Genomic DNA, 23,959 nt, shown 5'->3' on the forward strand with positions numbered 1-23,959 from the left:
GATGTGTTCGGATCCCGGGTTTGGAAAAATTTTGTACGAACATTTTCGGATAATGTAATTCTTGAAGAGAGATGTTAATCTACACTCCCGTAATGAAATAATTAAATTGCAATCACTAACCCATAATCAGTTTTCTTCACCTAGATTTAAAAAGCTGTTTCAATATGCTTGGTATAAAAGCGAATATGTAGAAACGCATTCTGCCGAATTTCAAAATCCTGTAGATTTCTGTTACTTCAAAAATGAAAAGAATATACCCAAATGTAGTATTTGTGGGATGGCCGCTTTTATACGCTGTGCATGGTGTGGCGACTATCTCTGTTTTAAACACTTTTATGAAGAATATCATTACTGTACCAATTACAATCCGTAATTTTTAGTATATCTGTCATTTTGCACTAATATAACTATTGTAATGTATAATTAAACAATAGAGCGTGTACTAATATTTCTGTTTTAAACATTTTTACGAAGAATATCATTACTGTATCAATTAGCAAATTTTACTGTATTTGTCACTACTACTACTTGTATTGTTGTACTCGATTAATAACATTTTCAATGTATAAGTAAACCATCAAGAATGTACAAAAAACGAATGTACGAATGCAAATGTTATATATATGAGGATTAATAAAATCATTTAATACATTCGTTGAAAATAGGTACAAACTACCTTGTTGAAATAAGCGAACAATGATTGAAATTGATATAAATTATGATTTAAATATTGTGACATCATTATATCGTTACAGAATATCTTACTAATATATATTAACAATAAGTCAAGGATCAATCACACAATATGTAATATGTAATCTGTAGAATCAATCCGCATTTTTTGTGTAAATCGGAAAGTTCGACAAGGTTATCGGTGCATCAATATGAATCTGCGTCATTTAATGTCAAAGTGCAATATCTTGTTTATGCAACATCTTATTTATCGTGCGGTTTACAAAATAATCTAATAAAAATGCGAGGAAAGACGTTCCAATGGATCGTGATAGTGCAAAACTCCATTTATCGCCTTATCGACTTATCCCGTGTGATTTATATTTTTATATCATATATACAGTTGCTTTAATAAACAGTTGTGAATATTATTTTAACAAACATTTTATTTCTGTTTTCCGCATTAACCAAGAGGCTATTATAAAATCAACGGTACGAGAAATTTAAATATTACTTTTCAAAATCATTTTAATAATTAAACTGCTAAAACGCGCGGAATTGAGAATCGGAGTTTTTCTTTTAAGGTTTTTATTTTATTTTATTTTTTTAAATATAACAGACATAAATTGATTACGACGTATGAAAAGAGGTCAGGGAGAAGTACTTTGACGTAAATTTACGAAGTAAAAAAATTCAATTTTAAGGGGTGGTGGAGGGGGTAAATAGAAAAGCATTAGTTTTTCGATACTTATCCGTACACAGCTTTGTAGACATATAAAAGAGATGCAACTTTTGTATAAACTTTTTTTTATATCTTTCCACCGTTTGGCAGTTATTTCGCAAAATAGAAATACCTATATTTTTCTTCAAGGGGTGATTTCATCCCCTTGAATTGTAATTCAGCATGAAAAAAAATAATGTTATGTTACGGATAAACTACTCTATATGCACACAAAGTTTCAGAGTTTTCTGAATTTCCGGGTTGGCTAACCTTCCTTGTTAGTCATTGTGTGCGGGGACATATCGGGAATCTTGTCACTCAGTACATCTCCAGGGTATCGCACCGTCTTCTTTGGAGTCGTGGATATAGGTTCATCTTCAGTGTATCGTAACCTCTTCTGTGGAGTCGCGAACATTTGTTCTATTGTAATTTCAGTTTCCTGTTGATCATCTGTTACTCCATGCTGATCAAATTCCTTATAATTCACTAATTTACCAGGAATCGGAAGTACAGATTGTACAATCTCAACCGGTTCAGTAAGCAATGCATTGTTGCACTGAGAGGCTTTGAGATTTGGATCTTCAACTAGCTGACAAATTGCAGTACTGTAAATACATAATAAAACCTTATGTAATGTCTTATGGAAAAGTATGTGCTTCTGCCTTAACAGTTATGTTGCTGTTACTTTGTGTTTACTGGGTTGTTATTACCTCTCTCTCCTTGCATTTGGAAATATTGATGGCACTGATTTTGGTTTCAAACGCAAGTGCATGAATCCCGTCTTTTCAACTTCCTGCATTCTGAAATGCAGATTGCAGATCTTAGGATTTTGTGGTAATGTATCAGCATTTAGTTGGTGATTACCTTCTACGAGAGCCTTAATCCACTGAGCACGGAGATTTGGATCACTTGGAAATCTGCATAATTAACGAATACAAATTAATAGAATTAAATGGATTTGAAATGCTTCAATAGGTATTAAGATTTCATATAAATACATTGAAATATCACAATGAGAAATCCTTTGTAACTGAAGCGTAGGTTAGGTTTTAACTTACTTATGAAATGACACTGGTTCTTGATTCTCCTGAGACTTTTTTTTATACAGGGTTGAAGTACATACCTCGACGTAACAATACACCACCATTTTATTAAGAATTAGTCGACAGACTGCGATTTACAATAAAACTCGGGAATTACAATTACGCAACACCGTCAGTTACCGACAGGCTTGATGCATACGAAACAAGCATGGCGTTGCATTTTAGTTCGCCGCTCTCCCGTTTAGTACCTTGTAGCGCGACAGATGTTGGATACACGAAAACGTAGGACAAATGAGACTGCTAGCAATCCATACTTATATAGTCAAAGCCACGTTCCGATTGACCACGTTGCAATTGACCACAATCCCGAATGACCACAGTCCCGATTGACCTCGTTGATAATGGCCACGGTCCCCATTGACACGTTGATAATGGCCACGGTCCCGATTGATCACGGTCCCGATTGATCACGGTCCCGATTGATCACGTTGATATTGGTCACGGTCCCGATTGACCACACATTGGAAATCAGAAACATGCATGTGTTTTATGGGGTTGCCTCTATTTGTACATGGAACAATTGCACACCGCATGATTGCTCACGTAATATTGCACACGTTGTATTGCACACTGTTTTATTGCACACAGCACGATTGTACACCGCACGATTGCACACGTACATTGCACGATTGGAAACCGCACTATTAGACACTACACGATTGTTTAATCAAACTTTATGAACGAAAAAGTTTTAATGATCAGTAAATGATTCCGCATAGGTTCAACGAGGTCCGTGCCTTGAACATTCCACGCCAATCGAGGTCCACCGCGGGCGGGGTAGGCCCCCCGAAGTTTGTTTATATTTGTTTTCGGCGGGGGTGCAGGTGGAAGGTGCTTCGCCGAAGGTGAAGCCCTTCCACTTGCATTACCCGCCCCACGCAAACACTGTCAAGTCATCGGTATCGGTATATCGGTAGTGTGCAATATTACGTGTGCAATCGTTCCGTGTGCAAACGGGATACGCCCGTTCTGATTTCTGATTTCCAATGTGTGGTCAATCGGGACCGTGGCCAATATCAACGTGGTCCATCGGGACCGTGGTCAATCGGGATCGTGATCAATCGGGACCGTGGTCAATCGCAATGTGGTCAATCGGAACGTGGTCAATTTCAACGTGGTCAATCGGGACTGTGGTCAATATCAACGTGGCCAAACGGGACACTCCCTATTTGATCTTATCCCATGGCGGAACATTGGCCGATCTGTGGTTCAGGATCTCTAAGCAAAATGAATAGAAAATTTGTGACGCTTTATCACAAATTATATCTTTTTTCTAATGCATGTAAGAGGAGTGGATGTAAAAGGATTTAAGTAGATAATTACAATATTATGATTAAAATAATAAAAATATGATGAAGATAAACACAGCTTACAGTGAAAAAGATATAAAATATTGGAAAAAATATTATTATATTTATATAGTTATTATAAAAGTTATTGTAATCTATACACATATACAACTATGTAGTGATAATAACATTATAAATATGTATTGAAATAATAAATTATAATCTGTTTCTACTGAATGCAATAAAGAAACATTTGACGCAAAAATTTAATAAAACTTTTTGACTGATTCAATATATATAAACTAAAATAATTTTTACTCTGCATTACAATTTCATATTACAAGAGATAAAAGAAATGAACGTATAGTGTGATTACATAAAAAAAGTGTGTTTCAACTTGTAATCCGAGAGAAAAAGTCCTTAAGTCTTTATAACCAATGTACAAATATTGAATTATAACTGCATTCCTATTTTGTACTTTTCTGGTACATATATTATCACAACAAAATTACCTTTTTTAAAAAAGGTACAAAAAAGCGCCAAGTATACGCGCCCGAAGAAAAAAGGACGTTTTGCGTTCAAAAAAGAACTCTACAAATTATCTATACTACATACAGACACATGCATATACACGTATATAGTATCAACTATGAATGCGGAAGAATTATTTTAATACAAATAAATATTTTTTCAAAATGTTTAGCGCTGCTAAACCGAATCAATATTAATTGCCATATTAGTTAAATCCTTATAATCTAACGATTATAATAATTTCCTTACAATCTGAATTACATAACAAAATTCGGTGAAACACATAAAATATATGTTAGAAATATAGGTAAGATTATACTATACTTAATTCTAATGTCATGCACACGTGCGCGCGCGCGCACACACACACACACACACACATGCACGCATGCATCTACAAGAGAAAAAGAAAGAATAAGGCAATTAACATATCGGTCTCGCTGCGCGTACACTTGGCGCGAGACACTACCGTGTCTCTTGATAGTAATACTTACTTATATCGCCGCCGATCAATAGATTGACTAACTTTTTCAGAAGAGCAAGCGTCACATACGAGTACAAGCGCTAGAATGCAATGTAAATTTATATTCTGAAGAAGAAAGTTATGTCCGTCTTGCTGAAGAGTTAATTTATATTTCTATGAGACAAATATCAATTCAATTTCTTCAAGTATTAAGTCGATTATTTCCAGAATAAATTGCAAGAAAATTGTTTCAATTGCACAGTATTTTGTAGTTGTACATTATGTAAAGTATTAAATTATGCGATTTAAAATATACCCTAGAAAAGAAATTCTGAAATATCGGACCTTTGAAAGGAGAGGATATACCATCCCTCAATGACTTTTTTATATTCAAACGCAACTGACCATTCGTAAAATAATGATATGTATCGAGACCCAGCATTTCAACATAAATCGTATTCTTATGCTGGCCGTTGGCTTATGGCCATACCAGCGATCAAAATTTGTTGAATTTCACGTATTCATCTGTTACAGTATTCTAGTTAGTTTTATTATATTTCAGGTACGTATTTTTATATTTCAGATGTTCGTGTATTTATCATTCTTTATTATAATATTTTATATGCATACTTGTGTAATGATATGTTTTATATCATTTGCGTCATTTTGTAATGTTGTTTTTATGTTATTTCAAAGTGATCATATTTCAATATTAACAATATACAATAAAACATTGCTACATTATAATTATTAATAATTATAAATTCTTTGTTATATATTATGATGTGCTTAAAGGCAGCTGATTATTTTTTTAATAAATTTATTAATTCTAGCTTACACCATTCCTAACTTCAAAATGCAATCCTAATCTAATTATGAGAACTCTCTCCTTCGTATTATTTGTACTTCTATTTCTGATTAAATATAATACATTTTGGATTAACATCGGTATTGTAAGTTGAACCGTTCCTTTATATATACTAAAATACCTGTATACTAAAAAGAAAAGTAAGGGAAGTAGGTATGCATGTGTATTTATTGTTTCCATCGACATATAGAATGGACCGCTGATCTCAGATATTAGAATCCCTCTAAAAAACCTTACAAAGGTAAAACAATACGCCAAGTACATAAAAAAGCAAAAAAATATGACGAAATCCATAGTTAACTAGCCAAGTACCTAGAAGCAATTCAGTTTGAGGATTTGTAATTTGAAATAATACTTGGCGTGCCCGGGTCGCATTGGACATGCATTCTTCTAAATTTGTACTACCTTGAGTATTTTCACTAATGACTCGTAAATCTTTGTATTTGGTAATATTAAAACAAATACGTTTACAGTTTTGTACATTAGCGGAGTGATTATAAATATCCCTTTTCATTACTCACTCAATACAAATAATTTACACATACAGTTTACACAAAGTATAGGTAGGACGTACGTTTTAATGCGACCCGGGCACGCCAAGTATTATTTCAAATTACAAATCCTCAAACTGAATTGCTTCTAGGTACTTGGCTAGTTAACTATGGATTTCATCATATTTTTTGCTTTTTTATGTACTTAGCGTATTCTTTTACCTTTGTAAGATTTTTTAGAGGGATCTCATTACTTTTTGTAAAAATTTTTTATATTTCATTAATTTTTAATGTTTTTATAGAAAAGTACATAAAAATCAAAAATAAGGTACCGAACAATGAGAGTCACTGCATAAACATCGAGCGTTACCAAGTTCAGTGCATAGACGTCAAGCGCTAACGTATAGCTTATCTGAAATTCATATCATTTGACATGTCACATAAACTTGTGATTAAAATATTTCAGGAACTAAAGCCGTAATCAAAACTCTAACGGCACTTTTATAAGATAATATTGGTCCAAGCTTTCGGTTGCGACCACTCCAAATAAAAATGGTTCAGTCAATTCTGAAATATTGTAATTGAATGTTAGAATTGTGACGTTTCGTTCTTCTCCTTTTCCGAAATCAGGTTCAGACTCACGTACATATGTTCGCACATACACATTCAAAGCGATTTTGTACTTTTTTTTCGTTGCACATCGATGACGACGACGACGACGACGTTGCACCACGTCAACGACAACGACGACGTTGCACCACGTCGATGACGATGACAACGTCGACGACGACGTTGCATCACGTCAACGACGACGACAACAACGACGACCACGATCACGACGACGTTGCCGTATGACGTTGCAGCACGTCGATGTGGTGCAACGTCGTCGTCGTCGTTGACGTGGTACAACGTCGTCAACATCGACGTGGTGCAACGTCATCGTCGTCGTCGTCGTCGTCGTTAACATCGACGTGGTGCAACATCATCTTTGTCGTCGTCGTCGTCGTCAACATCGACGTGGTGCAACGTCATCGTTGTTGTTGTCGTCGTCGTCGATGTGGTGCAACGTCTTCGTCGTCGTCGACGTGGTCGTCGTAGCATCGTTGCGTAGTAATTGAGTCGACGACGATGATGTTGCTTGCAATTACTTGCAATTTATGTCTTTATTATGAAATAAAACATTTCCTATGTATCACATTTTTTATAGTTTTTGCGATTTATATCTTTATCGTAAAATAAAACAATTCCCATGTATTAAAATCATTTTTAATAAACAAGTAAATTTAAATTTTTTATAGTTTTTGCGATTTATATCTTTATCTTAAAATTATCTTAAAATAAAACATTATCCATGTATTAAATTCATTTTTAATTCATAATAAATTAAATCATGCATGTGTGAACAGCAGCTTGAGGGACAAAATCGCTTTGCATGTGTATGTGCGAACATATGTACGTGAGTCTGAACCAGAATATGGAAACGAAAAACGAAACGTCACGATTCTAACTTACTATTATAATATCTCAGGATTGACTGCACCAATCTTATTCGAATTGGTCGCAATCGAAAGCACGCATTCACATTTTATTATACAAGTGCCGTTAGATTTTTGATTACGGCTTTAATTCCTGAGATATTTTAATCACAAGTTGATATGACCTGTCAAATGGCATGAATTCCAGATAAGCTACTTGGTAGCGCCCGACGTTTATGCAATGAATTTGGTAACACTCGAATATTATACAGTGACTCTCATTGTTCGGAACCTTATTCTTTATTCATGCGGCTATTTACTTTTTTATGTACTTGGCGTCGCGACGCTACCGCGTTGCTTGATAAATTATATTCGCTGCGAAAAATGTCCCCAGCCAGGGTTCGAACCTGGAACTTCTCTCATACCGTGCGGGCGTCTTAATCAATCCGACCACTATGGTACGTGTGTGAAGCTAACATCTCAAGTATTAGCATCTCACAAATAAACCGCAAATTTACTTGCATCCAGCATAGTTCCACAGTTCCTGATAGGTTTTAACAATAGTTCCGCTAAATTACCTAAAAAATTGAATTTTGAAAAAATGAGATGCTAACTTCCAAAACCGTCTCATAGCATCTCATACTATTTCGAATATATGATCATGCGGAAGCAAGATTCCATTGAGTTCTATAGTCTAGAAACATTCTGTCAATAGTTCTGATGATTGGAAGAATTTAAGAGTCCGAAATGCTGAACGTATAAGTATCGAGGTGAGCTGTTAATCGATTTTCGACAGTTCTGTGAACTTTAGAATATTTCTCGCGTAGTTCTCGACGTATTTAAGCGTATTCCAAAGAGTTCTGACTGCAAACATTAATAAGTATTTAATAAAAAGTTTTTATTATCCGAGATAGACGTATCTACGGAGATATGGGTGAGATGCTGGTCGATTTTCGACAGTCCTGTGAACTTTAGAATATTTCTCGTGTAGTTCTCGACGTATTTAAGCGTATTCCAAGGAGTTCTGACTGCAAACATTAATAAGTATTTAATAAAAAATTGTTATTATCCGAGATAGACGTATCTATGGAGATATGGGTGAGATGCTGGTCGATTTTCGACAGGTCTACTGATTTTAAATGATATTACTTGTCCGTCTGTAATCAATTTTAATTTCTAGAGAATATGCGTAGAAATTATATTAATTAGGGAATAGATTCAACCATCCGAGGTGCCGAAGGTACAAGTGCCAAGGTGAGATGCTGTCAGTATTTCGATAGTTCTACCGATTTTATATGATATTTCGTGTCTGTCGAGAAGCTGAAATGTATTCCTATCAATATGAGATGCTGGCTGGCTGCATTTCAACATAATTTAACCAAACTTATCCATTATGTTTAACCTATCAAACCAGTCAAAAACGCATGCAAGACTATTAAATTTCTTTTTATTAATAACTCTTTAATAAACAGCAAGCAACTGTAGCTACAGCTACAGCTGTCTGTAGATTGCTCGAGAGAATGATCTCTATAATGTATATTAAGTTCAATTCCTCGCTTCACGTGCATAGCTGAACATTTATATAAAATTATATTTTTTTAATAACTTTTTAATAAACAACTTGCGATGGCTAAAACTTGCAGAAGGTCTCAAAGTGACCTTTATAATATATGTCAAGATCATTGATATTTGCGATGAATGACCTTATCTTTTCACCGAGTTTCGGTTTTTTGGCGTCACTCAATAATTATAAATAAGTAGTGTGAATATCTTAATTACGTGCTCGTAAAATGCTGGATTACAGATATTAATTTTGGGTAGTATTTTGCGTAGTGCTCTTCCACAAACTCGAAATTATAAATAACTGTATGTACCAATGTTTTCGTTACAGGATTATAATATTTCTTACTCTTAGCATGACCCAGGGACACGACGAGGACGTGGTAAGATTTGTCTCTATTCTTTTTGTTTTTTTTTGTTTTTGTTTTGTATTTTTATAATTTTTTTGTAGTTTATGTATATATATATATTTTTTTGCATTTTTGGTTTTTATATTTTTTCCGTATTTGATGTATTTCTTATCTTTATATATTTTTTTTCTTTTTTGTGTACTATTCCTTTTTCATTTTTATAGTACTTTTTGAAAATAAGTATAATAATTAATAATAATTAATAATAAATGTTATTAAGTGTAATTAAGTATATTTAAGTTTATAGCCTTATATGTATATTGTTTGCTCCTTTTTCATTGTTATTTGTTAATGTTTTTCACCTGAATACGCATACAAAATTGGATGAGGTTGTATTATCTTGTTCGGATTAACACTTTTTCGAAATGGTCCCACATCATTGTACTCGTGCCAGTATGTTCCAGATTTCGTATATCCGGTATAGTGTCTCGCCGACCAACTTACAACACCAGCCAATGAATAAAGTCTATTCTTTATTTCGACACTTTTTGAAATAGAATTAAGTGTGTGGCGAAGATCGTTGTTTCTGGTCGTGTATCTGTCATCAATTACGATAGTTGTATCAATAATAACATGCGGCCCATATTCTATTTCGTCCTCGATGAGTGTTTTACACTTTCGACATATCCGTGTTGTTTCATGTCCGTCATCTATTGCCTGCTGCATGAACTCAAAACCGTGACACAAAATTAAATCAACATTGATACTGAGTGTAAAGCTTTGCTTGTCAAAGTTATATCCGCATTGGCAGAGAACTTTTGTTTTGTAGCTTGGTATATCTTGGAAAATATATTGAGCTAAGTGGGCCACATTACACTCAGTATCCATGCGCTTTATTGTTCTTGTGAACGATACTATTTTGAATAGTCCCATTTTTGAGAGTATGTCCGCTCTTTCTCTATATCTCTTTCTCAGACATCGTGAGTTTCTTGTTGCCTGTTAATATTTTTAGAGCCAATCGTATCGTCTGATTATTCGATTCTCAAGGATTTCGTAATAGACTCGATTTGATGCCATTGCACTCATGATCACTTGAAACAGCGAATCAAACGCACAAGTTTTCTTTAAGTTGAGCCTAAAGTTGCCCATAATCACAGTCTCGCAAAATAAACCGTTTTTAAATACGGGAAGTTTCGAGAGCTTCGTATCTTTAATATATTCCCATTCCGGGCATGTATCTAATTATGACGGTTTTGCTCTTTTTCTGTTCAGGGTGTCTTTTGGCTCAGCGATGCTCCTTGATTCCTTTTCGGCTTTTCCACGCCAATTCTCACACATATTCCAAATGTTGCTGTCATTAGCCATCCTCGATTGGATGTCTATGTCTCCTATAAAGGCATCACTTGTTAAACTATTCTCAATGCAATCAATGTCGGTCTCGTCGTTAATAAAATTTGATACATTTTTACAGGCTGTCGAGTTTAGCTGTTCATGGCCAATTGGAGAAGTCTCATTACTATAATTCCGTATTTCATAATGGTGTTCAGTACATTCCATTTTTGTCAATTTTTGCTCTTCATAGTTAATTGTAGAAGTTTCACTGTTATCGTGCGATATGTCGATTCCATTATCATCTTGTACGTTTTCCACGCTTTTGTGTGGTTCGTAATTAGATTTTATTTTCAAATCGCTAGCCGCAAAATTGAATTCAGATTCTCGAGATTTATTCTTATTACCTCTTTCTTGTATTGATAAACACAACAAAATTACCTTTTTAAAAAAAAGTACAAAAAAGCGCCAAGTATACGCGCCTAAAGTTCTTTCAAAAAAGAACTCTACAAAACTAATAATATGAACAAATTGCGCCAACTATAATGGGTATTTATGCAAACCAGAAAATCTATTACTTTATTATTACTCTTTAGCCGATATTCATTGTTGATTCTGATTTAAGACCATCTTAAGTACAATTATAAGATATTTGAAACCAATTACACAGTCGTATTAGCATCTTAAGACATTACTTCAGATCGTCTGGAAATAAGAATGGACTATGAATACGAGCCTTTGATATTACAAAATAAAGGACATAATAATATTAAGCAGATATTTTTATACGAATAAATATTTTAATACGTAGAAATATATTTATTAATACAAGTAAGTGTTTTTTTCAAAATACTTGGCGCTGCTAAACCGAATCATTATGTTAATTGCCTCGTTCTCTTTCTTTTTCTTTTGTGAATGCGTGCATATGTATGTATGTGTGTGACATTAGAATTAAGCATAGAATAAGTTTAACTACATTTGTACATATATGTATTTTAGCGAGTTGTTATGTAATTTAGAGTTTAAGGAAATTATTGTAATCTTTAGATTATTTCAATACTAAGACAATTTTTGATTCGGTTTAGCAGCGCCAAGTATTTTGAAAAAAACACTTATTTGTATTAATAAATATATTTCTACGTATTAAAATATTTATTCGTATAAAAATATCTGCTTAATATTATTATGTCCTTTATTTTGTAATATCAAAGGCTAGTATTCATAGTCCATTCTTATTTCCAGACGATCTGAAGTAATGTCTTAAGATGCTAATACGACTGTGTGAATGGTTTCAAATATCTTATAATTGTACTTAAGATGGTCTTAAATCAGAATCAACAATGAATATCGGCCAAAGAGTAATAATAAAGTAATAGATTTTCTGGTTTGCATAAATACCCATTGTAGTTGGCGCAATTTGTTCATATCATTAGTTTTGTAGAGTCCTTTTTTGAAAGAACTTCAGGCGCGTATACTTGGCGCTTTTTTCTACCTTTTTTAAAAAGGTAATTTTGTTGTGATTTCACACATTTTGTAGTGTAAAGTATGTTATTCTTTTTTATAATATATGAGGAGATAAAAGCCATAGTCCTGTCAGTCAAGGTTTTTAAAAGTATTAACTTACATATTTCCTATTCTAAAAGAGGCGTGTTAACTTCGTGAAGTTCTTTTTTATCGAATAGTTGAGGCCTCCTTTCCGCGATGCTGATTGGTTCTCTCGCTTGGCTCGAACTTCGTGTGACTTGAACTTCGTGTTGCGAATGTCAGAATGTCATAGTGGCTGTCAGTGCGGTTATATTGACAATTTTCTTTATTATTTCTTAGGAACGTGAAAACGGCAGCTGTCAATTCTGTCAAATTTGTATATTGATGAAACACGATGAAATAAATATAACACCTTTAACGCCTTTTTTAGAATAGGATTTGTGGTATTTATTATATAATAAATAATAGATGAATATTATTATTCGAAAACATTATTAATATTGAAAAATAAAATAGCGCGCGCATAGCACTCGCTCTCTCGCCCTCTCGCTCTCTCATTCACTCGCTCTCTTGCCCTCCCGTTCTCTCGCTCTCTCACTCTCTATCGTCATAGACGTGGTGCAACGTCGTCGTCGTCGTCGACGTGGTACAACGACGTCGTTGTCGTCGTCGTCCTCGTCGTCTTCGTTGTCGACGTGGTGCAACGTCGTTGTCGTCGTCGTCGTCGTCGACGTGGTGTTGCAGCTTCAAGTGTTTCAGAACATTTTCTATCCCTTTTCTTTGAAGCATCTGAAGCATCAAGTGGACCGCAGCCCGCGTCGTACATGCTATCTCACATATCTTTGGCGCACGCGAGAAAACCGATATTAGCTGCTGCCATCTAGTTCAAAAGAACGAACTGTGCAAACGACGATAATAATGACGACGTTTCTTAAGTGAAATTTGCCAATTTCAGACTTTGCATCGCCATATCTCCGCTCGTAGGGCACGTAGAAGAAAAATAAAAACACTTTTATTACATAATTCGACCCCAAGCTATCCATTGAGCCTACTCTGAACTTGATCTGTTCAGCGGTTATTGAGATCTAATAATCTGAGTGTCTGCGAAAACGTCGCTTCGCGTAACAGTGCACAGTCGGTCTCGCTGCGCATATACTTGGCGCGAGACACTACCGTGTCTCTTGATCTCGTTCGTTAGAGGCCAGTATTACTTTGCCATCAAGATATTCCAAATGATGAAGGACGAAGTTATCAATGCGCATTGGCAATTTAATGTCAAACGCACGGTGTTTCAAATCATTAAATTATGATTCGACTGACGAGGACGTTGCTATTATAGAACTTTTTTCAAAGTAACGTCGCATAATGCCGGTCCAAAGTGGCAGATACGGAATTAACTGCTTTTTCAGGCAGCTAGCAAAGTCAGGATTGAAACACGCGTTAATTATGCTTCCATTTTTCGATCTTCTGCCAATATTTTCCGCATTTTGATACAATGTATTCGTCCACATCTGCCAATCGGTATCAATGCCGTCGTTTTCTGTATCACTACTCTCGCTGACATTGTTCTCATTACATTCTTCGTCATCCTCAATCTCCCTCAAAGGAGTGGATTGTCTTATTGAGGGCTTGGATACGTATTTCAGCTGACACTGGCACTCCATCGCTAGTATTGCCAATCGATTCACTTAGTGATACAGCCAGCATTGATTCGATAAAGTATGTCAACGTCCCGAAATCTTGCATTTGATATGCTTGAGAAATACACCGTATGTAGAATTTTCGTGCTACGCTTACTCGTCGGTCAAAGCATTTCCACCGGGACACCATAGCAATAAAATGATTTACGTCGAGCCTTATATATAACGCTGGTATCACGGCAGAATCTTGTACAACAGCATCGTAGCATTTTTGTAAATAGTCTCTTAAATTATTGCATCTACCAAATACTTCAGCAACGGCATTCACCAAAGCGCGTCCAAAATCACATACGACTATGGGGGGCCGAGGCGCACCTCTGATCAGAATAAATCGCAAAAAATGCGCAATCAGAAAGGATCTTTGATCGGCAGACACCATCTGAAAAACTGGTATACTACCGTCTTTGGTTACTACCATGCATTGATATAAGAACACATGTGGATCTTGCTTCGTTGCCCGTTTCACTATACTTCCCGTTGCATCAATCGTTAAAATAGCATTTGGATGTTTTTTGCACCGAGCAGTATAGATTTGCTGCTATTCCGGTGACCAATAGATGCAATGAAATTTTAATAATCCAATGCTGTGAATAGAACCCGCATATTTTCCATATTTTGATTGTTGGAGCAAGTTAATTGGAGGATTTACGAATTCCAATCCATGTAACTTAAGCAATTGTTGTTCCTTTGCTTTGCGTAGGGTAGTGGCATGCGGCAAGATTGGCAAATTTTTGTCGCGACTGCCGATTAATGGCATATAGGTTGGACTTAGCCACCGACGAGATATTCTTGCAGACCAGCAGCCCTGGGTAAAGGTTCATGATCATCATAAAAGGGGCCCCAAGAGGCCCGGAGGTAATTGAAAAGCACTGATATTATCGATTGTTTTGAATATACTAAGGGTAATTTTATCTCTTTTAAAGTATCATAAGTTATTATTATTATTTTATTTTATTATTATTTTATGTTTAAGCTATACAGATAAATTTCTGATAATAAACAGTGATCACAAATATTATAATATATACAGTTACCCTTGGTACAGTCGAACAATCGATAATTGTCGATAATAAAAGCGGTCATGCGAATCCCCATAAGGTTGCTGGTCTTTAAGAATATCTCGTTAGCGACATAGCTGAATAGAAAAGTCTTGTACCATTTTGCGATTTTTGCAATAATAACCGAGTTATTGACGATTGATATTAACGTATGAGAGCGCGGCTCATGCAGCGAAGTCGTCGGTAGGAGGGCACAGTAAGGCGTGATGGAAGTGGTGCCAGAAAGCGTGCGACGATTCGCGAGACTATTCCTACCGCATGCCACAAAGCACGTTTTCTGGCAACACTGCCTCCATCACGCCTCACTGTGCGCTCTTACCGACAGCCTCGCTGCACAAGCCGCGCTCTCATACATTAATATCAATCGTTAATAACTCGGTCATTATTGTGAAAATCGCAAAATGATATAGGACTTTTTGACTCAGCTAAGGCCAAACTATACGCCATTAACCGGCAGTAACATAGCTATGAGACACCCTGTATAAATTATTTATCTCTCCACTATACACACATATAATTGAATTCAGAATTAAAATCTCTTTAAAAGTTGTTTACAAAAATAAAGATGTTGTAGAAATTAGAAGACACGAGTCAGAATATTTTAAAAAATGTAAGATTATGTCAGATTATATATCATTATAAAATTTCTTTATTTCCCTTATAAATATACTTGATACATATCTTTTATACAGTAGTTTTTAAAGGATAAAATTGATAATTTAACTCTTCTCCAATATAACATTAACCTTGGCAAGTTGTCAAATACATTGTCAAGACTCAAACAACTTCTAAGAAGTTTTAATAATCGTTCATTTTTAACCCATTAACGCCCAACAAGCTCGAATTCTTTGCTCATTTTCCAGCCTCATTCTCGGAAAGAATCACGAAGCATAGTTTTACCAATACAATGATTCTTACTATTTTTGGGTGTGCTCTTTCGAATTCCGAGGTCACAATTGTGCCTCAGAAAACAAATATAGCGTATTAAAAATAAAACACCAAAAAATTGAAGACTTTTTCTAAATGTTTTTTCTTGTACAGAAAAAAGGTTGGAATCCACTTCTAAATTCAACTATCGGTGCATAAAATAGTTGAACTTTAACGACGAATTTTTTTGTTTTTCGAAAAATCGCGTGATTGTCCTAAAATGACGTTTATATGAGAAAATTTTCGAAAAATACTGATTTATTGTAAATAATCTAATAAAGTTCGAAATATCGAGGTTTCTAACACTTGAAACGTTACCAATTGTTGAGCTCATTACCGTAGATCATGTTTCAACGTAATTTGTAACTTCAAAGATGGCAGATTCAAGATGGCCGCCAAAATATTTCAAAAATAATCAGTTTTTCTGTTATTACCCACTTCTGGAACTTCAATCGGCTAGAATTTATACTAGTTTAGGTGTTTTTGACATTGCTGATTACGAATATTAAGTTAGATTTACAAAATCAGTTTGTTTAAACAAAATTGTTTAAACAATTTACTGCAAAACTGTATTTTTTCTAAACTTTTATGCCAATATCTTATTCTACGGAGAAAATTACGTCGGAAATATGCTCTAGTTCTCCCAATATATTTTCGATGAAGCTGTAAATTGACGAGAAATAGCGGAGAAAAAAGTGTTCATACTTCTATGTGATACGCCAAGAGGTTTCGTCCGTTAGCCGTTAATGTTTAACGTTGCCCATCTCTAACCACGTGGAGGTGGACGTTTTAGAGTTTCTCTATTTTTTTTTATTTTTCACAATCTTCAAATTAAAAAAATTGAGAAAAATAAAAAAAAATAGAGAAACTCTAAAACGTCCACCTCCACGTGGTTAGAGATGGGCAACGTTAAACATTAACGGCTAACGGACGAAACCTCTTGGCGTATCACATAGAAGTATGAACACTTTTTTCTCCGCTATTTCTCGTCAATTTACAGCTTCATCGAAAATATATTGGGAGAACTAGAGCATATTTCCGACGTAATTTTCTCCGTAGAATAAGATATTGGCATAAAAGTTTAGAAAAAATACAGTTTTGCAGTAAATTGTTTAAACAATTTTGTTTAAACAAACTGATTTTGTAAATCTAACTTAATATTCGTAATCAGCAATGTCAAAAACACCTAAACTAGTATAAATTCTAGCCGATTGAAGTTCCAGAAGTGGGTAATAACAGAAAAACTGATTATTTTTGAAATATTTTGGCGGCTATCTTGAATCTGCCATCTTTGAAGTTACAAATTACGTTGAAACATGATCTACGGTAATGAGCTCAACAATTGGTAACGTTTCAAGTGTTAGAAACCTCGATATTTCGAACTTTATTAGATTATTTACAATAAATCAGTATTTTTCGAAAATTTTCTCATATAAACGTCATTTTAGGACAATCACGCGATTTTTCGAAAAACAAAAAAATTCGTCGTTAAAGTTCAACTATTTTATGCACCGATAGTTGAATTTAGAAGTGGATTCCAACCTTTTTTCTGTACAAGAAAAAACATTTAGAAAAAGTCTTCAATTTTTTGGTGTTTTATTTTTAATACGCTATATTTGTTTTCTGAGGCACAATTGTGACCTCGGAATTCGAAAGAGCACACCCAAAAATAGTAAGAATCATTGTATTGGTAAAACTATGCTTCGTGATTCTTTTCGAGAATGAGGCTGGAAAATGAGCAAAGAATTCGAGCTTGTTGGGCGTTAATGGGTTAATAATAATTTATTTTCATTAAAAAGTTTATTAAGAAGTTAGTAACAAAAGAAATTTTATAACTAAGATGTAGTTTCCCTACACTGTATATATTTATGTAAATATGTGATACATGCTACATATGAATATTTTTACATGCATTTGCATTTAGAAATGGGATGTGGAATATGATGCGGCGCAATGTGATTGATTAGTTTTTTGATGTGCGGTAAGATCCGAATAGGATTCTAAGTGGTATAAGAAGCGCGAAGCACGACATGAACTGTTTTGTCTTCTGATTTTTCGTTGTAAGTGCTATCGCTCAATTGTATTATTCTGAGCTGCATAGAGCATCTATATTCAGTTATATCGAATAAATATACTATTTTTATATTAAATCCTACATACATGTATGTCAAGATCATTGTCATTGGAGAAGAGTTTTCTTATCGATATTTTTACCTTTTAAAGTTCTGTAAAAAAATAAAGAAATTCAATATAATACATTGTATAATACATATTCTTCTATCATGCCGCCAGGTGAAATCTTTATTGGAACAACTTCAGCATATTTGTAATGAACTAAAAGACGAAAATGAAATTGCTATTATAAAAAAGTGTGGCAATAACGCAAAATGTTATACAATTATACTTCTATGTAAGATTGTATGTTGAAATGTATTATAACACAGTAGATTATATAAATTATCACAATAAACAAATATTAGATTATATTAATATAATAGTTTAAAGAATGCAATTTCGATTTGTTTGATTTTGATATATGCAGTTAAAATCATGACTTTTAGTAAGCTAGAACAAATATCTCGGAAAAAATATAAGATAGCCGGAAAAAATACAATAATGAAGCAAATAATGAGTCAAATAAGTGTCAAATAATTTTGTTTATTTTATATACTTAAAAATTTTCAAGATATTTAACGATAAGAATCGCTGCATACATATCAATTCAATACTTTAATGGTTCAAATCAATTTAATCATAACTTTTTTCCCAATTTTTCTATAACTTTTCATTAATTTTTAATACAAAAAATATCAGATAATTATCAGTAATATATGCGCGCAAATGATTGATAATTTTTTGTAACTGTGGAAACTCGTCATTATATTGCAATTAAAACTTTCGGCAAGAATCATCAAGGAGCTCGCATATCTAAAAGCACTGTATATCAAATTCGGACTGAAGATTTTGGCAAATAGTCTGTGCACGCTTTCTACCGCAAATATAATACTAACGAATGATCAAATAGACACCAGAGTGTATCACTGCAAAAACATATTAAGAGTGGCCGATATTGATTTGGAATTCATGAATAGCATCATAAATAGTGATGAAACTTCACATTTTGAATATGCTTTTCATAATACGACAGAATACGGATTCACATAAAAAATCATAATCTATAAAATTGAACCTTTACAAAAGAAATAATCTTCAAAAGATCAAGTTAGATTTGAATAAATTAGCTTGTTTCTTATAGGAAATGGGCAAATCTTCTTTCTCACCAATATGTTTACTGCTTTATGTATCTATTGTCAAAAAATTATAATTTTTATAATCGTTTTACTAATAAGCAACTTTTTAATACGCAATGAACAACAACCAAAATCTTTCGAAAGTTACTCATAGTTATGATTTTAATAACATATTATATATGTATGTGTATATACATAGTATATATATATAGGGTGTCTGATATCTGAGTGACCAAACGAAAAGTGATGGTAGAGTAGGTTAAACTGAGAAGAAAAGTCCTCTACCATTTTGCAAAATTCACAATAGTTATTAAGTAATAAGCAAAACTGTCGCGAGCGCGAGTCTAACGTGAATTCAGTGCGGCAGAGAGAGCGGCAAAGTTCGTGTCAGCTGACACCGTCAGTGTCAACTCGTAGATCAATAAAAAGATCTGCCAGTCTGTTTATGAAATCTGACGGTTTTGGTTTCTAAGATATCGTAAATATTTTTTACAGTGATTTAACGTTGGTCCTCGGTAACCGAGCGCGATATAAAAGGACCGTCTTTTGAGAAATCGTCTCAGTCTCGCATAAATTCACGAAATACACGATTGCCGGTTTGAATTATTATTCTGCGTGCTCCGCATAAGTCTCGTTTATCAAATTATTGTTCGGATTAATTCGTTATTTGTTCAGTGTTTAATTGTAACTTTATTATTAAAATACAGTCCATTTCGAGTTATTTAAACGCTTGTGTTTCCTTGTGTGCGTGCGCGAGTGCCCGCGAGTGACATCAAGCTATTCTCCATCAAAAACTGTCTCGGTGAATGAGCGAACGAGAAACGAGCGGCACGCACCATATGACACCGCATCGAAAAAGTATTGTCACTTCGTTTTTCGGTGATAGGAAAATGATGCGCTATCATTTCCATATCACCTTGCAGTAGATAGCTTGGTGCGTTTTTTTTATAAGGATTTCCCCGATAGGCCTAATCCACTCTCATTACTCAATGCAAGAACTGAAAGATGCACACCTAGATGAAGTAGTAATTTGTTTTGCACGAAGAGTATAATACATACCACGAAAGGAATGCATTTCCGTATTACACATACTAGTACCGAGGTTTTTTCATCGAAGACTCACAATTCTTTTCCTTTTAAATGCGATGACGCACTTATGCACCTTTGTGTCGATATTTTAAATAAAATGTACGCACGTTGCACAATTTTTGATACGTTTTGTAGGATATCATTCATATCCGTGAAATCACTACGTATAAATCCGAGCTGCGTGCATACGCAGTTTTCTTCGCTAGCCGATGAACTATCACATTTGTGTACTTTTGAGCAGTAAATATTATTGTCGCTGTCAAACTCGGAAACACAAGAACTTTACGTAACTGCATACGTACATGTTTATACTTTTTCGGCGCGGTGTCATATGTCGCGTGCCGCTCGTCGCTCGGTGCGTCCGGTCTACCGCTTGTCGTTCGCTCATTCGTCGAGACATTTTTGTTTATTACTTAATAACTATTGCGAATTTTGCAAAATGGTAGAGGACTTTTCTTCTCAGTTTGACCTACTCTAGTTTGATCTACCATCACTTTTCGTTTGGTCACTCAGATATCAGACACCCTGTATATACAGGGTGGTCCACTTAAATCGATCATCTTAGATATTTCACTTGTTTTTGATGATACGAAAAAATGTCTAAGGAAAAAGTTGCACCGTTCGAAGGGGCTATCATGATGACAGAACAACAATTTTTTCAAGGCTATTTTTTTCGGAGATTCAAAGGTCAAGATAATTTTTTTAAATGCAACTACATATTTTTGTTTGCGCAATTTTATAGCCAACATCGAGAGGAGTTCAGCGACCTATGACAACATGACCTTTAAATGATCTTGAACGCGGGAAACAGAAAAATCAAACTTTATGCTCTTCAACACAAAAATTTATTTAAGGAGGTGTTCGAAATGATGTCCTCCGACTTCAATACATTTTCTAATACGATGCACAAATAATACTCTTACCCTTTCTATCATTTCTGAATTTATACTAGCACATGCATTCAAAATGCGCTCTCTCATGTTCTCTTGTGTAGTTGGAACATCATTGTAAACAGTGTTCTTTAACATTCCCCACAAAAAAATCTAAAGGATTCAAATCAGGAGAACGTGCTGGCCAACTGATATGTCCTCCTCTTCCTATCCAGTGTTCCGGAAACATTTTGTGTAAAACTGTACGTGCAACATGTGCGTTATGAGCCGGACAACCACCATGCTGATACCACATTTGTAAACGAGTTTCTAACGGCACCTCTTCCAATAAGTTTGGTAATTGTTGGGACAAAAAATCAGCATATTTTTGACCATTTAATGTACCATCAATAAAGAAAGGGCCAATGATTCGATTGTGTAAAACACCACACCATACATTAAGACTCCATGGACGTTGACGTTCTACTTGTCGAAGCCACCTTGGATTTTCAACGGACCAATAGTGCATATTTCTTCTATTTACTTGTCCATGGTTAGTGAAAGTTGATTCATCGGTAAACAATATTCTGTTGAAGAAGAATTCATTGACCTCCAACTGTTGTAGCACCCATTGACAAAATTCTATTCGATTAATAAAATCATTTCCATGAAGTTCTTGATGCAATGCAATGTGATATGGATGAAATGAGTGTCGTTTAAGAATGCGTAAAACACTTGTCTTGGAAATACCAGTATTTCTTTGTATTTGTCGAGAACTGATATGTGGATTATTTGACACTACAGCCAAAACAGTAACTTCTGCTGGTTCATTAGTTTCCAAACGAGGTCGCATTTTCTTATGTGAACAAACACTTCCAGTTTCACGAAATGTTTTAATAAGACGGTCAAAAGCAGCGCGAGACGGTAAACACTTTTCAGGGTATCTTCGGTCGTACATTCTCTGCGCCTCTGTAGAACTTCTTCCGCTTTCACCGTAAATAAGAAGCATTTTTATTCTTTCCTCTTTCGTATAATCAGTCATTTAAACTCTGATATCGAGAAGCTCAGGAAATGAACTGAACTGCGAAAGCATTTCACGATCATAAATATTTACATACACATACACACACGCACACAATACATGTATGAAATTATTTCAATCTTACATTCCATTGAATTCCAGAACATGAGAGTGTTTACCGATGAATCAATGTTCACTAACCATGGACAAGTAAATAGAAGAAATATGAACTACTGGACCGTCGAAAATCTAAGGTGGTTTCGATAAGTAGAACGTCCATGGAGCCTTAGAAAATGTATTGAAATCGGAGGACATCATTTCGAACACCTCCTTAAATAAATTTTTGTGTTGAAGAACATAAAGTTTGATTTTTCTGTTTCCCGCGTTCAAGATCATTTAAAGGTCATGTTGTCATAGGTCGCTGAACTCCTCTCGATGTTGGCTATAAAATTGCGCAAACAAAAATATGTAGTTGCATTTAAAAAAATTATCTTGACCTTTGAATCTCCGAAAAAAATAGCCTTGAAAAAATTGTTGTTCATCATGATAGCCCCTTCGAACGGTGCAACTTTTTCCTTAGACATTTTTTCGTATCATCAAAAACAAGTGAAATATCTAAGATGATCGATTTAAGTGGACCACCCTGTATAATATACAGGGTGTCCCAGACTTACTGAATCACCGCTTTAGGGTAGACTCCTGAGGTCATTCTGAAACGAAAGTTCCTCTTGCAAAATGTCGAGGGTGGCGTAGTTTCGGCGTTATAAAAGGTTGAAGATATCTTATCCATGTATAGAATTTTCCCGCGTTCAGGGACGGTGGATCGAAGTGGCCCTGTGCATCGCGCACACTTCAATTCGATCGAACTATTTCATGGATCAGAGTCAAATCCGAAGACCTCGCCGGCCAGTTCACACGCTTCTCCGCGATCGATCCATTTATCCGTGTATATCTCGTTAAACGCACTTTCGCGTGCACCGAGATTTTCGCGCGTTACCGTTCGATTTTCTGCGACATCGGCAGTACGATTGACGAGAAAAGACGGACCGATCGCGGAGAAGCGTGTGAACTGGCCGGCGAGGTCTTCGGATTTAACTCTGATCCATGAAATAGTTCGATCGAATTGAAGTGTGCACAATGCGCGGGGCCACTTCGACTCACCGTCTCTAAACGTGGGAAAATTCTGTACATGGATATGATATCTTCAACCTTTTATAGCGCCGAAACTACGCCACCCTCGACATTTTGCCAGAGGAACTTTCGGCTCAGAATGACGTCAGGAGTCTACCCTGAAGCGATGATTCGGTAGGTCTGGGAAACCCTGTATATATACACTAGCGTGCAAAAGTCTTTGGTCAAAGGAAATAATTGTTAATGAAAGACAAAATATAATGAAACAATAGTAAATTCAACCACGGTGTAAGAAGGTAAGGTGGTATAACGAAGTAACTTTCCGCGTAAGAATCGTGTGATGTTAGCAGAGTGCTTCATACAGCGACAGCACATAGCGCTGACAGTTCGAAGCTCACACCAATATAAAGCATTGCAATGGAATATGTAATAAGCACAAGCATGTGTGAATTGGTGTAACGACTTGGAACTGCTAGTGCCTCTAGCGGAAAATTATGAAGTACCTCACTAAAATCACAGCCAAGGAAGGCACGTTACATCACCTTACTTTCTTACACCATGTTTCAACCACTGGTC

The 23,959-nt window shown here is 35.1% G+C and overlaps 2 protein-coding genes across 3 annotated transcripts in view; one reads left to right on the forward strand and one right to left on the reverse strand.

Annotated features, from left to right (window-relative positions):
• Positions 1-1,243: 1,243 nt before the first annotated feature.
• On the reverse strand, positions 1,244-2,659 carry LOC105286906. Its single transcript, XM_011352182.3, has 3 exons — positions 2,452-2,659; positions 2,104-2,310; positions 1,244-1,998 (listed from the first exon to the last, which is right to left on the reverse strand). Exons 1-3 carry the CDS (start codon positions 2,538-2,540, stop codon positions 1,659-1,661), a joined length of 636 nt encoding a protein of 211 aa, XP_011350484.2. The 5' UTR covers positions 2,541-2,659; the 3' UTR covers positions 1,244-1,658.
• Positions 2,660-5,123: 2,464 nt separating this feature from the next.
• The window catches only part of LOC109611533 (odorant receptor 4-like), a 69,582-nt gene continuing 50,746 nt past the window's right edge, over positions 5,124-23,959 (forward strand). The window contains exons 1-3 of one of the 2 annotated variants that reach the window (XM_026973141.1): positions 5,127-5,341; positions 5,613-5,732; positions 18,315-18,432. In XM_026973141.1, coding sequence (XP_026828942.1) covers positions 5,198-5,341; positions 5,613-5,732; positions 18,315-18,432 — 382 coding nt within the window. In that variant the 5' untranslated portion in view covers positions 5,127-5,197. Of the gene's footprint in view, positions 5,342-5,612; positions 5,733-18,314; positions 18,433-23,959 lie in introns of both variants that reach the window. The other variant, XM_026973142.1, reaches the window with a different exon arrangement.

Source organism: Ooceraea biroi, chromosome 10 (assembly GCF_003672135.1).
Source record: "Ooceraea biroi isolate clonal line C1 chromosome 10, Obir_v5.4, whole genome shotgun sequence".
Taxonomy (NCBI): Eukaryota; Metazoa; Arthropoda; class Insecta; order Hymenoptera; family Formicidae; genus Ooceraea; species Ooceraea biroi.

Excerpts from the sequence above, each read along its gene's own strand:
- LOC105286906 (XM_011352182.3), bottom strand. The coding sequence starts at position 2,540 with ATGGTGGTGTATTGTTACGTCGAGGTATGTACTTCAACCCTGTATAAA. Across the intron at positions 2,311-2,451 it reads GAACCAGTGTCATTTCATAA|ATTTCCAAGTGATCCAAATC; the intron begins GTAAGTTAAAAC and ends TTAATTATGCAG. Across the intron at positions 1,999-2,103 it reads CCAAATGCAAGGAGAGAGAG|TACTGCAATTTGTCAGCTAG; the intron begins GTAATAACAACC and ends ATGTATTTACAG.